The sequence below is a fragment of the Centroberyx gerrardi genome, chromosome 17 (assembly GCF_048128805.1).
Source record: "Centroberyx gerrardi isolate f3 chromosome 17, fCenGer3.hap1.cur.20231027, whole genome shotgun sequence".
NCBI classification, from domain to species: domain Eukaryota; kingdom Metazoa; phylum Chordata; class Actinopteri; order Beryciformes; family Berycidae; genus Centroberyx; species Centroberyx gerrardi.
Genome location: NC_136013.1, coordinates 18,944,794 through 18,959,149, shown reverse-complemented (window position 1 = coordinate 18,959,149; position 14,356 = coordinate 18,944,794). Strand labels below are relative to the sequence as shown.

General features: G+C 42.5%; 1 protein-coding gene across 3 annotated transcripts in view; it reads left to right on the top strand.

Moving 5' to 3' along the window:
• Positions 1 to 13,892, top strand: part of LOC139926453 (collagen alpha-1(XII) chain-like) — a 63,774-nt gene extending 49,882 nt beyond the window's left edge. For 2 of the 3 annotated variants that reach the window (XM_071918199.2, XM_071918198.2), the window contains 15 exons: positions 3,595 to 3,753; positions 4,038 to 4,115; positions 5,104 to 5,190; positions 5,725 to 5,778; positions 6,252 to 6,347; positions 6,862 to 6,915; positions 7,843 to 7,896; positions 8,228 to 8,281; positions 8,865 to 8,936; positions 9,248 to 9,283; positions 9,379 to 9,445; positions 9,539 to 9,721; positions 10,092 to 10,169; positions 11,482 to 11,652; positions 12,979 to 13,892. In XM_071918199.2, the coding sequence (XP_071774300.1) occupies positions 3,595 to 3,753; positions 4,038 to 4,115; positions 5,104 to 5,190; positions 5,725 to 5,778; positions 6,252 to 6,347; positions 6,862 to 6,915; positions 7,843 to 7,896; positions 8,228 to 8,281; positions 8,865 to 8,936; positions 9,248 to 9,283; positions 9,379 to 9,445; positions 9,539 to 9,721; positions 10,092 to 10,169; positions 11,482 to 11,652; positions 12,979 to 13,127 (1,392 nt within the window). In that variant the 3' untranslated portion in view covers positions 13,128 to 13,892. Of the gene's footprint in view, positions 1 to 3,594; positions 3,754 to 4,037; positions 4,116 to 5,103; positions 5,191 to 5,724; positions 5,779 to 6,251; positions 6,348 to 6,861; positions 6,916 to 7,842; positions 7,897 to 8,227; positions 8,282 to 8,864; positions 8,937 to 9,247; positions 9,284 to 9,378; positions 9,446 to 9,538; positions 9,722 to 10,091; positions 10,170 to 11,481; positions 11,653 to 12,008 lie in introns of all 3 variants that reach the window. The other variant, XM_078289339.1, reaches the window with a different exon arrangement.
• The last annotated feature ends 464 nt before the right edge of the window (positions 13,893 to 14,356 follow it).

Sequence of the window (14,356 nt, the reverse complement as noted above, 5' to 3'; positions counted from 1 at the left end):
TTAGCCACTGCATTAGGCCTTCATGCCAAGCTTAACAACCATGATAAACAGTGTTTGTACAGTATGGAGTCTCTCGAGGGGTAAAAGAAGACATCAAATGCCTTCACTTCCAACTCAAAGGAGGAGTGAATATAAAACATCCTCTGTTATGTTCCACCACTGTAGGGCGTAGTGAGCGGAACAATGAAGGACAGTATATTTTCATACCGACCTGGAATGGCTTAAGATGCTAGATTCATCACTGGAGGAAAAAAGACTGGTTCTAATGTACTAAGAGGCATGTCCAATCCACTCGACTTTGTTCCCAAGAAGAACAATGTGCCCCCTATTTTGTACGAAAGTTAATTTGTTTCCATAGTTCTAAGGTAATCAAACTGAATGACCCTTTTTTCCTTAACTAGGGTCTTATCCCACATCAAAAGTCGCCCACTTGCTGCTATTACAGAGCACAGTTCTTCTCTTTGTGAAAAACTGATGAGAGCGATGTATTGGCTTCCTGATCAGAACTTACAGTAAATGGCTTCCCAGTTTGACCATTGTGCAGCCACACATCTAATTATAGGGTAACTCCATGAATGAATGGGACCCTGGAAAATGTTGGGTCAGGGCTAGATGTAAATGACATCACCAAAATGACATCATTGCTGCTCTAGTTGGAAAGCAGCCTGGTGTGTGTGTGTGTGTGTGTATGTGTGTGTGTGTGTGTGTGTGTACTCAGTCTGTGGCCATGGTGGAGCCTCTAGTCTGAATGTACACTGGGTGGCTAGTTTGTGGTGCAGTCGTTGCTTTTCCATGAACAAGCGAGTCTGCAGTGGTTCACCTACCTGCTTATTTGCTGGTCTGCTGAGTGAGTGCCACTGCCGACTTATGTGGTGGTGTGTGTTTACGTGTTGTCAGTGGTTTCCCAACACTTTGTCCATGGCTATTACTGAGTGACCTGAGTGTGTGTGCGCTGACACCGCAGTGACCAGTGGTGAGGTTTGTCACAAATGACAGCTGGGTTTATTGTCCAGAACACCATTTGCGATTCTTCGTCAAAGAAAAAGACCAAATGTTGACCCTAAAGTACCGACCACTCCAGTACATATATATTTATGTACTACTAGTGTCAGATAAGTTTGTCAAATCATGTATAAAAGTGAATTGTTTATTTCTAAAATTTGTCAAGTTCTAAAATGTAATCGGTAATTTAGTATTTCTATGAGAATTCTTTGCAAAAGTCCCATTAACCTACCTCCACCAAACCCATTCAACTCATTTGAACTGCTGTGTTTTTGCCAAGTGTTAGATATATAGCGTGCACTTTGTGTACTTTGATATCGCAACACTGTGTCAGAGAGTGCAGACAGATTTGTCTTTTCTCCTTAGGCCAGTGAATAAAGAGTAACCCAGGTTGGAGAGGTCGGGGTCTGCTTCACCGCTGGTCCAACATGTGGGAAAGCTCTCAAAGATTGCTTTAGCAGATGCTAGCCACTCGCTAGCCCACTGGGGAATCCCTTCCCGCACTCTAGGGGTGGGGGTCTTTAGAGGGATCTTTCCTCTTAGCCAAAGAGAAGACATTTTTCCATAACTCATGTTGACTATTGGTACCTTTGTGGACCTACAGTATGTATTCAGAGTTCGGTGGAAGTTTGACCGTTTCAGTGGCTGCAGCCCATACAATGTACAGGTTCGCCCCCATGCTGAAAAATACACAAACTTTATTGTTCTATGAGAACTCTTGAACTCAGTCCTTCAAACTTTCCTTTCAGGGACTGGGTTGGGAAGGCTGTGCCAGTATATGCATGCGCTAATTGAGAAAGAGGGGGAGGTGAACAGAGATCTCCACAAAGCCACAGCACTCCATGATGCTGGCTCTCAGTTCTTTATAGGCCTAATGGACACTTTGCCAGAGTATCCTGAGTGCACTCTTTGTGTTCTTCATTCGTGACAGCACTTTGTCGTAGACGTAAAGACGTCTTCGTTCTGGGACCTGGCCAAGTAGACTTAATGACCCGAAAAACCACACTAGAAACACAGGAAATTATATATTAACTTTTCTAACCAAAAGTCATCAGAAGCCCGGCCTGGAAAATTGCATTGTCTGTTCCCACGTCCCAGATTGGACATGGGAGCTTACCTTCTGGAATGATAAATTGAAAGTGATCAACCCAAATGGGGATTTTATGATCAGTCCAAGCATTCTTAAAACACCCCATTTAATGGAGGTTTTCATTTCCTCTTATTTTCAGTGAAAGCTAATTTAATCTTAGTTGCATTTTTATGAAGAGGAGTCACACCACCTGCTCAGTAGTAGAAGGGTGCATGCACAAAATTGTGACCGTGAAGACTTGAAGGTTCAGGATTACGAAAATGGAGGAACAGCAAGGACAGAGCCAAGGACAATACAATGGAATGTGGTAGAAATCACGGAAATATGTCAAGTGTATTGGAGAGAAAGAAGACAATGGCGTCTGAAATCTTACCATATGTACTCTATCTGTAGAGTGTTGACATAGTGAAACACAGTATTTAGAACTGAAGTTGATGAATGAAAGTTACTCATCTTTCATCACTTCACTGCACCAGATCATCTTGACAGCAAGTACCATCAAGTGAGGTAGCAGTGGTCACTAGAAAACTAGCCTTATTTTCCAGTGACTGTGTTTTTTATTATGTTTACTTATTGGTCAGTGAGGTAATATATACATACTCATTATTTGCCTCCCAGTATATCATTGAAAGTTATTTTGGTAAGCCCTCAAGAGCATCATGGTATAATATATCCATGCCAGGATCCTGGGATAACCGACACCCTCTCCCCTTGCGGTCCACCAGATAGTCTGTTCTGTTGCCAAGGAAGTCAACTGTAATTTTGTGATTCGTTGCCAAGAACTATGGCCTAGGCTGTGGTCGGTACGGCTTTGTAGAAAGAAATGTTAGCTTACTTTTTCTGACAGAAAGAACGCTTGTCTGACTGTTCAGAAGGGGAAAATTTGCAACTGTGAAGGGAAAGTATGGAAAGTGTAGCACTTTTGATGGCGCACCACAAATGATATAATTTCAAGATGTGGAGCAGGGTTCCCTCGACAGGAAATTTCAAAATCTGGCACTTTGTCATCGCACTGTATGTTGTTATACAATCACTGCCTATAGCTTTGAGGCTACATGGAAATGGCAACTGTTGTATATTTCCTTTTTTAATGTTCCATTCATCAGTAGAGGCAGTGAACATGAGTTTCAGGCCAAATCAGTGACCACTCTGGGGTAATATCAGAATCTGTAATTAACATAGTTCTGCAAAGACTAAACAATTCCCTAAATCTAGTAATTATGTGGAATAGAGTATCAGCATCTTTAGAAGCATCAGACAGTATGGTTCAGATAGGTTCAAGGAGGTTGTTGCAGTTTCTCAAAGAATGTCCCTTCTCTTTTAAAGGGCAATCATGCCCCTTCCAAATAGATTTGAATGCCAAACCCAGCTTTTCAAAAGCTCTAAATGTTCTTACTCTTTGCCAAGCAATTGTATTGCAACAAAGTTGGCAGTTGTTGAGTATCGAGAAGACAAGAATGTTTTGTTAACAGTGCCCTCTCTCCATCCTCTCTCTCCTGCAGCTCCACATCAGCATCTCCCCAGAGAAAGTCAAGCTCAACGTGGATTGCCAAGAGGTGGCAGAGAAGCCCATCAAGGAGGCCAACAACATCACATTGGATGGCTATGAAGTGCTTGGCAAGATGGCCAAGACTGGGGGCGGAAAGAGGCAATCTGCAACAGTAAGTGAAAAAACTAAAACTTGTTAAAAATTCTTGGAAAAAACAAGTTTGGAGGAGCATCTCACAACTTTCCAAAGAATTAGTGCCCAAAACCTCTTGTGCGCAGATGCACAATTAAGATTTAACTACTCCCAGTGAGTGTTGAAAGGATGAAAGGCTGAATCTCACTCTCATCTTTCTGAGGGTCTCCATCTTGGTTTGCTATGGTCTCTTTTTGAAGATGTGCCTCTTCATCCTGAATGGGAGCCATTTGTAACACCATTTTCCCTTTCTCTGTTGTGTAGTTCCAGCTCCAGATGTTCGATATTGTCTGCAGCTTGAGCTGGACCAGCCGGGACAGATGCTGCGACCTGCCCTCCACAGTAAGAACAAGCTTCATTTTAGAGTCGTTTGGTCTTTTCTGAGTCACAAAAATACAATTGTGCTGTCCAGTCTTCTAATTTAAATACCATCTAAAGGTATATTAGAGGGATATTTTGCCAGGTTTCTTTCACGTTGTATCCATTTTACACAAAAGAAAGTGCATGAGTAGAAAGATAGAATAGGACATTACTAATGTACTTTTTCTCTTCCTATCCTCCACCACCCACTGTTTAGAAACTATAGTAAGAGAACCAGTGTTCTTACTTACACATGCATGTCTTCTAGAGGCTTTACAGTTTAGGATGCATAGTCATTAGGCTAAATGCAAGGCTGAGAAATAGACTGCTATTTAAATAGAAACTGCCCCAGCTGAACTGAATAGAACATTGTATCTTGTGTAATTGCACTAATCGGAGTGTTGCCAATATGCCTTCCCAATTACATGAAAACAAGACTGCTCCTTCAGATCACGGAGCAGACAGCAAATCACATTCATTTGTTATATGTTAAATACCGGATGCATGTGCAGTTAGCCAATTATAAGTCATTTGTGTATAATTTGCATCAGATATTAATGCATCATGTCAATGATTGCAGTTATATAACTTATGTCAAATACTCATTTCCCAAAATATGGACAAGGTTTTCAGCTGTCATGAAGCGTTTAGTGCTAAACCCCCATACTGACTTTGCTGATTCCAGTCACATTTCAGCATGAGCCACTGTTCCATCATGACCTTTCCAGGCTTTCTGATCTGTCTCCTCCTCTTAAACTCCGAGGAAAGTCAAAGGCACCGTTTGCCAGGACAATGTCACCGACTTACATCGAGAATTTTGAGTTTTTTACCCTCCGTATTTTATGGGCTGCCAAGACATGGTCCCAATTAACAAGGGGTGTCAAATGAACCATAACAGCACTCCTCTGAAGTGTGTCTGTATGTATATATTTCTCGTTTCTCATTTCTCCTTCTCCTTCTTCCATTTCAGAGAGATGAAGCCAAGTGCCCGTCCCTTCCCCACTCCTGCACATGCGCACAGGACAGCATCGGCCCCCAGGGACCTCCTGGACCTTTGGTAAAGACATTACACATCCCACCGTCCCTCCTTGTCTCTCTTCACCTCCTCTTCCTCTGTCTGTTCTCGCCCGATTGCAAAGGTTTTACTCAGAAGTCATCCATGTTTTGATGATGATGATGATACCATACTTTTCTCTGATGATCTCGACAGAGAGGCAAACTGTTGCAATAGCCTCGCAGCAATACAGGGCTCCTTAGCGTTGTTTACCTGCTGCACAGGCTGAGCGTAAGTAGACTGAGGACATCCCTAGCATCAGGATTGGTATTTTCTTTTCCCTTGGAAAGAGCAGCTGAGAGGGGGATGAGACCAATGGCATGCAGCGAGGTGTGGGCTTAGGGAGAAGTGTCAAAAGATAAATGCCCGTCGGAAAAAACAACGGCAAAAGCCTTGAAGAGAGGTCTGGAATATGTGCGCTCGGTAACCTCACTAAGCCCCAGTGAGGATTTCACATGGCTTGGGGTTTTAGGGCCTCTGGAATCTGCTCCTGTTGTTACACTCACTCTCTGTCTCCGACTCTCCTCGCTTTCCCAGGGCAGCCCAGGTTCTAAGGGACCACGAGGAGAGAGAGGAGAAGGTGGCTCAGTTGTAAGTTCAATCTTGAATCACATTTTTTACATTCTTATGCATGGTTATTTACAGTCCTTGAATTCTTAAGTATATTACGTTGAATTATGTTTCACACAAATAAATTGAACCAGTTCATAACCAAGAAAGCTGCTTACATTACTAATAAAACCAAACTTGTAGATAATAAAGGCAACTTACACTCAGTGCCATGGTATTTCAAAAGCGATTACTGCTGAACTGCACAGCACTACATTAGCATGCACCATCAGACAAAGCAAATTGCACACATCTGAATTCACTTATCGAATACTGCTGTATATTTTTCCTCAACTTGATTTAAAGGCGGCGTATGTCAAGTGGTCTGAAGGCCCATTTCTCAACACTGTTAAGGTTCTTTGTCTCTATCTGTGCTGGAGAAAGGAATCTGTGCTTTAAAGATCGTGGCTGTGTGTTTTCTAATTGTTTTGTTTTGTGTTTGGGCAATGCTGTAGGGTTCAATGGGTCCACGTGGTGAGCAAGGACTCCCAGGCACAATGGGACCACCAGGTCCACAAGGCCCCAACGGACTGTCTCTACCCGGAGAACCTGTAAGTCAAGTTCACCTACACCATAAAACCTCCAACCATTAATCACATATTACATTAGGTACACAGAAAGTAGTGTAGAAATAGCTCAGTGTCACAGTGGTAGCTGGAATATTCAATGTATAGGGCAGCCACCATGGTTAGCCTCACACATGATTAGTGGTCATGTTGTGAATTTATAGTTTGCGGGGAAAGTGTAGCACAGATGAAATATTCTCTGTTAGAAATCCACCAGTGAATGGGATTTACACCTAACGCTGTAGGGCATTACAATGCAAAGTTCCCTATTAATTCTGCCTAGGCAGCTAGACTTCTTCCCTATTTTCATACCTGCGGATGTTGTCACCACATGGGTATGAAATCAATCACAATTACAAACTAAGTGGATAAGAGGAAGACCAAAGCAGTCAAGTTTCTTGCCAAGTTTTCCCTTCGTGCTCTAACTCAAACCTGTCTATTCCTCCTCCTCCTCCTCCTCCTCCTCTTCCTCCTCCTCCTCCTCCTCCCCCTCATTCAGGGTCGGCCCGGACCAAAGGGAGATCCCGGAGACCCAGGCCTGCCTGGCCTGCAAGTAAGTACTGTTGTCTAATTTCCTTCACCATCTGTGGTTTATGAACAGGAAACAGGAGACTATCCACGGAGAGCAGCATTGCTACTGGAGCCTGGATTCGGTCCACATGGCGAGGTTGAAACCACACTCAGAGTGGGAGGTAGACCATGCCCTCCCCAGGGAGACCCAGACTCTCAAATCAACCCCTTTGATTGACACACAGTAGAAGGCCAGTGATGCAGTTAAATTATTACGAAGCGTAGACTCGTGTTACCAATGGGAAATGAGGAATGGAACATGTTCTTCCACAACCTGGTAATTGAAGATGATGAGGACTTAGTAAAGACTCAAAGACTGTTCAAGAACATCTTTGGCTCAGATGTTGTCTTGGGGACTTTGGATGGAAGAGCAGTCTAACAAGATCAGTCGTACAATTGGATTACCATCACCTTCAGAGTTCCCACTGACTTCTTGAATATGTTCTTGAAGGTTCTTTAGATTTTGGACATCATTGCTGTTTAAAGTCCAAAGACAATGGACCTTCAGATTTGAAGTTAAGCTTGTTTGTGGCATTATGAGAAGATTCCTATAATATCTGAAGGCCACTTTACATTGTCATCTCGTGGCTGAGGAACCAGTCATTCAGCCAACTCCCACCATACAAGTGGAGAGAACATCATCACTGGTTATAAGGGAATTCAGACATGGGGGTGGTTGGTTACTTCACACAATCAAGCCCATTACAACAGCATTGTCTATGCACATTTCCAAATGCGTCAACAGACAAAAAGGAAATAGTCTCTGTTTCGGGGAACTAAGATGGTCTATCATCTTTGGCTTCATCACTGGGAATTTTTTTGTTAGTTCAACAAAGGAACATTTGGGAGCTATATAAATGTGTTGTTCCTGATCATTAGCGTTTGATTAAGTGTGTCTACTTTTTCCCAGGGTCCTTCTGGGCCTGCCGGTCGTCTAGGCCCCGTCGGACCAGGCGGAGTGCGGGTAAGATCGACCTCCAGGCCTGCTTTATGTACACACACTGTTGAAAGCCTGCGAATACATCCAACACATACTTAAGCATATGTTTTGCATGTGAGCGCCTACTTAGCGCAGCATGCACAGAAGTACTGTCTTGTAGTTTTTCAGTTGCACTGCATGTTCTCACTTGAGTCAGCCAGGACCGGCACATGGTCATTTATTTTCCAGCAGCATTTTCAGTATAAAGACAGACTCAAGGCTGAAACCAATATAACTCCATGACACTGATGTATTGCACAAATAGGGTCCCCAGTGTGCTGTACCCCATGTGTGACTGTATGTTGTTTCTACACAGGGACCACCAGGAAAGGAGGGACCATCTGGACCCAGAGGCCCACCAGGGCCAATGGTGAGTGTGTGTGTTTGTCTGTATGTCTTTGTGTTGTACATACAAAGAGATGTAAATATCCCTTGGAGCGTGCTTTACTTCCTGATCTATCTACAACAATTACTCCTCTGGCTCCACCGTTGCACTCCGCTGGAACAGCACATAAAAAAGGAGACTGTAGTCTCTAGGCCTCTCCACTGTTATGAGAATGGAGCATGCATCTCATTTTCTTTTTCTGTGGTTTGAGGAGGTCTGTGTCTACTTAATCCTGCCAAGATGCCAACAGGCAACGTGCCAGTATTGCATTCACATGCACTATACCATTCTGACTGCTCCAAGAGCCATTAGCAGTGGCTGGTGTGTGCATCCCATCCCTTCTGTGTGTGTGTGTGTGTGCGTGTGTGTGTGTGTGTGTGTGTGTTTCCACCTCCTCTTTAGTGCTCTTGGCACAGTGTACGACGTGCCTCTGCTGCAGATGTTGAAGCATACATCCTAACATAAAGCTTGTTACACAACAGTTAATAGGGAGCAGGAGTTAACTGTTGCAATTATGTTTACTGTGCAGTAACTTAAAGATAAATGTTACTCTTTCTGACTGTTTCAGGGAAGTCCTGGAAATCCAGGAGTACCAGGAATTACTGGGAAACCAGGGAAACAAGGAGACACAGGAAATCCAGTATGTATTGTATAACATCATACAACTTTATGGTCGCATGAGGATGCATGTTCATTTGCAGTGAGGATACGATGACCATGATGAGCCAGGACAATGTTTATTAAAGCCTTTTTAGTACATGTTGAGAATGAGACTCTTTGGTTACCCTGCTGCTGCGTGTTCTTACAAAAATGGGACGATTTCATCTCAAATGAATCAGATATTTAACCTCAAGTGCATAGTTTTAAAGCCATTTGCATTTGTGGTTCTTTATATTGCGTCATGTGTTGTTGCAAATGTCAAACAACATGTTTTTCTTCCAACTTTAACAGGGAGCAGTTGGCATTAAAGGAGAAAAGGGAGAGAGGGTATGTAATAAGTTTTTAAGAAATTATACACCATTGTGAAATGACCCAAGAAGAGCAATTCCAACTCTTTTCATGGTATTGTCTTTGTTTTCTAGGGCGACTTTGCATCCCAAAACATGATGCGTTCCATTGCCAGACAAGTTTGTGAACAGCTTGTGAACAGTGAGTAAAAGCTTTCTTAATCCAAAGGGAATTTTATAGTATTTATAATCCATATTTCTGGCCCTTACAAATAATTTTGTTCTTCTCTTGAAGGTCAAATGAGCAGAATTGACATGATGCTCAACCAGATCCCATCTGGTTACCGTAGCAACTCTCCAGGACCACCTGGCCCTGCTGGCCCACCTGGCAACCAGGGATCTCGCGGAGAGCCCGGACAGCCTGGCCGAACTGGCTTCCCTGGAAGTCCAGGTTTACCTGGAAATCAAGGAGAAAGAGGTGCTTTTGACTGCTCCTCTCATCTTCTGAATGTTTGGAATTGTTGCAGCACAGCAACCAGGGAAATAATAAGCAAATGTTGAGCAATAAAATAATTAAGGACATGGTGGCATTCATCATGAGACCGTAGTGCTGGTCCAGCATGAAGGGAATAACAACATAATTGCATTAGCTTGTGTAGTCTACACATGAAGGATTCGGGTTAGCATGACGGAATACTCTTTCAGCATACTTCACTGTTCCTGTGCTTCATACCTGACCCTTAGATTTCAACTCATTTCCAGATATGGTGATTAGTGGCTTTCCAGAGGAGATGCTTTGTTGAGTTTTTGTCCATACTGATTTCTCCTCTTCTGGCTGGTTTATATAGGTTTGTCAGGAGAGAAGGGAGAGAGAGGATCTCCAGGAACTGGAACCAGAGGACAAAGAGGACTAAGTGGTCCACCAGGTAACACAATTGGTTGTTCTCTCTCTTTAAATAAAACAGCCCATCTCAGACTCTTTTAGTCTGGTTTTCCCATTACAGTAAAACTGTGAGGATAGATGCAAAGCCCAACACCAAGGCTATCATGCGCCATCTCCCATTACAATGAAGCATGAGACACAAGCGTCCGCCTGAAGGCTTTCTGTAGAACATTGTTCTGCAGCAGCTGGAGACGGTCTACCGTTCTCACACTGTTCTCTTCCAGCTTTTTTTAAAACTCTGTTCAAACCCAGTTCCACAGTGACAGCTTTTTCACCTTTCTTGTGGACTTTCTGTGACACGGAGTGTACTCCCCTTAGTCCAATTAAAATGACAGATTCCAATGAGAGGCCAAGATTTACCTATATGTCTCCAGGACCTTCGTTTGGGCAGCTGTACTGCATAAATTCTTAGCGAACGCCCCAAACATATTCCCAATTCTTTCCTTTCTTAAGGATTTATGTGTATATTTAGCATCATTTACAGCATATCATAGGAAGTCCCAAAAATTGTGAAATATTATACTGTAAATGGAATGTATTTACATTCGTCATTAGAGAGGGGTTTTTCTACATCTGCATTTTTACAATCTTGGATCAGTCTTCTCTTTAGGTCCTGATGCAGCTCTAGAAACAACTGAAACCTTTGATTCTGTGTTGAAAGTTGTTATTAGGGTAATTTGTCGGCGTGAAGAAAGCCATAGCTTCGCCCTCAATTGCAAACAATATCCAATATGTTTTCTGGAAAAAGCTCGCCACTTCAGAAGGTTTCCTGTCCCTGGGGAGGATACTGGGGAAAACAGCAGGCACCATCTCTTGATGTCTGCCCCACCACACCATACATGCCATGTCTGTTTCTGTGAATGAAGTGAGAAAACAACTGAGGACCAGTAGGAGGAAGTCCACGCTGATGACTCACTCTTGTGTGTGTGGGAGAATCAGATTGTTGTACAATGAGTTTTCTTTGGTGGCTTCATTGACAACACATGGGCTCACTTAGGGGAGTCGGAGTGAGAGAGAGTGGGGGAAAATTCCATCCTGAGTTTTTACCGTCTAGACAGACGGGGCCAGGGGGTAACTACTAACTCCGCAGAGCCCCTGACTCCATCTCTGTTGTTTTTTTGTTTTTTTTGGTCAAGCTTTTTAATTGAGCCGTCGAAATATTTAAATTACAGTGCTACAGCCCAGTGGTACCCCTACCGTTTCCACTGGAGACTTACGGGTGATGTCAGCGCTCGGCTCCTGAAGACTCCCAGCTGAAACCGTTGTGCTCACCGTCTCTCTCTCTCCACTCGCAGGGCCACCGGGCGAGTCCAGAACAGGCCCCTCAGGTCCCTCAGGCTCCGCCGGGCCCCGTGGCCCTCCAGGCCGCCAGGGTACTCCAGGGGTGAGGGGACCACCCGGCCCCCCTGGCTACTGCGACTCCTCCCAGTGTGTCGGCATCCCTTACAACGGCCAAGGATACACAGGTACACTCACTACTATGTAGGCCCTGCATGGCACTATATTAGATGAAAGACTAAGTGTATGCACACTAATTTCATTTGCGACTCAATGCACTACTACTTGCTTTGATAATGTATGGAGATATGGATATAAGGGTTCCAAAAGTATTGATGTTTGAAAGAAGTGAAATTCCTATTTGTAAGTATAAGAAGTTTTACTGGGAACCACTATATTCCAAGAAATCCATACATTGGATATAGAGTATTGAAACTGGCATGTAAAGCATTCTACCTAGTAGCCTGTGATCACTTATGTAGAATTAGATGCTCATAACTTTGTTCCACAGAGAATACTCACACCCTCTTTGAACTATTTTCAGGTTCGGCATAGTAAACTTTCTAAGTCGCCTGTGCTGCTTACACTTTGAAGTCCTGTTTCTGAGATGTTTGCCCATTTGCTAAGGGGCATGTAAGGATAATCACCACGGACACAATTAACCAACGACATTAAAGCAAGCAATAAAAAAAAAATCAAAACAGAAAGGAGTGGACTGGCACTAACATCATCTCACAGCTACAAGCTACAGTGATGGCAACCCACTGGCCTGTTTGCATCTTGAACCAAAATCCGATGGGGAAAAAACAGAGAGAGAGCATTTCTACGAAGGAAGGAGCATGTACAAAAACCACCCAAAAACAACTACTAACAAAGTGGATTTCAGAGAAGTATTATAGAGGTGATACATGTAAATAAACTAATTTTTTGCCTTGTAAATGATGTATGAACCACAACATTTCACTAAAAAATTCAAGTTAACATCTGTATTGAGCTTGTGCCTTATAACCCTCTGCTTACTTACTACCAGCATAACCTCTGTTTACAATGCCTTAAGTGATTTAAACAGCTAATGCTCTGGTCCAGACTGAAGCATGTTCCATTTGTACATTTAATCATCATGTTCTTTGTGTTACCAAATCAGTGCTAAAATGTTGCTGTCCTGCCATTTCCATTTATATTTTTTAGTATCAGGTGGTTATTTTACTTAATGGTGAGCCATTATTATCTAATGCCTTGATGGTGTTATTGTAAATTTCATCACAACATTTTGAAGCAGTTTTTCTATCAGTTCTTTTGGTACTTCTATGTATTTTTCAGTCATACCATGTTTGAGCGAGCAATAAAATCCTTCCGACTTCCCGGAAAGAGTAAAGAAACAATGCAATAGTCTGACGTAGGGCATTTTAAGGAAGTCCATTTTAGGAAGCGTAGTGCAATATAATTTAAATTGTGCATGTGAAAGATTGTAGAAGGAACACTTTTTTTGATTGGCCGAACCGAATATTTTCTAGCCAACCGCTACGAGCCCGAACCCGACGTAGTGTCTATACCCGAGGAGCCAGCCGAAGAATATGAGGCAATACAATCGCCCGGTTACTCACGAAACCAACGAGGAAAGAGGTCACTACCCAGAGACGATACAGAGAGAATAGCGTCATAGCTGCAAAAAGTGTTACATGAAATAAGTTCCATGATCACAGATGTGAGAATGAAGTGATATTCAGAAAAAAACAAAACAAAAAAAAAAACTGAAACTTACGGGTTTGATACCCCTGGCTTTATTGAACATATATTTTTGGCAACATGAGAAAGTCTAGCAAGACGAGTACAACACTAGATGTTCTGTCATTACGAAACCTGTGTGCTTGCTAAGTGTTCCCTTAAGTGTCTCTGCTTGTAATATAACTGCATCAACTGTTTATCGGAGTCCAATGTGTAATGCACTAATCATGTGAGAGTCAGCAAATATACGGAAGGAAGTATGTATGATTTTGAACCCTGTCAGAATACCCATGTTTTGTCACAGTCAGCAGCAAATTTCACTATGTAAAGCTGTTTGCCATACTCCATATCAGTAACAGGACAATTGATTTTATCCCTTTACATTTACGTACGCCTCCCAAAGATTGTTCAGTGTGGTGTTTTATAAGACCTGTAAACCAAATGTTAATCTGACCTATTGTAACAAAACACACTTCTTTTTTTTTTTTTTTTTACCGAATGTGGAATTGCATGTATGTGTTGTATATTTACTGAGGATTTCTACATCAGAATATAGTTGTTGTTTTGTATCACTGCAGTTGGGATTTGCTTGCAAGACTATGGACATAGAATTGCTTTTCTCATGTTTTAACTGCACATTTTGTGAATTCCACAGCCTTATTTTCTTATTTATTTCTGAAACAGAAGAGGCATTTTTCAATAAAACTACTGAAAATGTAGCATTTTGTCTCGGTTTTCCAGTCATTTATGTCTCTCACTGATGACTCTTGAACCAATGACCAACCAAGTTCACTTATACTCAGATAACCTTTACTCAGGTTAGCTAGCATATTATACACTGCAATGTCCTCTATAAGCACTTTAGATCTCAACTCTTCTTGACTGGCATACTCACACACAATGCACATTCTGCAATTCAACAGGATAGCTCTGATTGGTCAACGCCAATGTCAATCAATATGCTTCTATCCAACACCTTGACAACTAGCCATAGTAGCTGTACACAGCCAAAGCACTGGTTTCACTTTCTAGAAATGTCCATTTATCAGAAGATGACCAGAGGATTGCTTGTATGTGGATGATAAATTGCTCTGAAAAGTCCATTACCTCTATAGATGGAAACACTGAGATGAGATCATCACCATATTTAACAGAGACTGCCTTCAC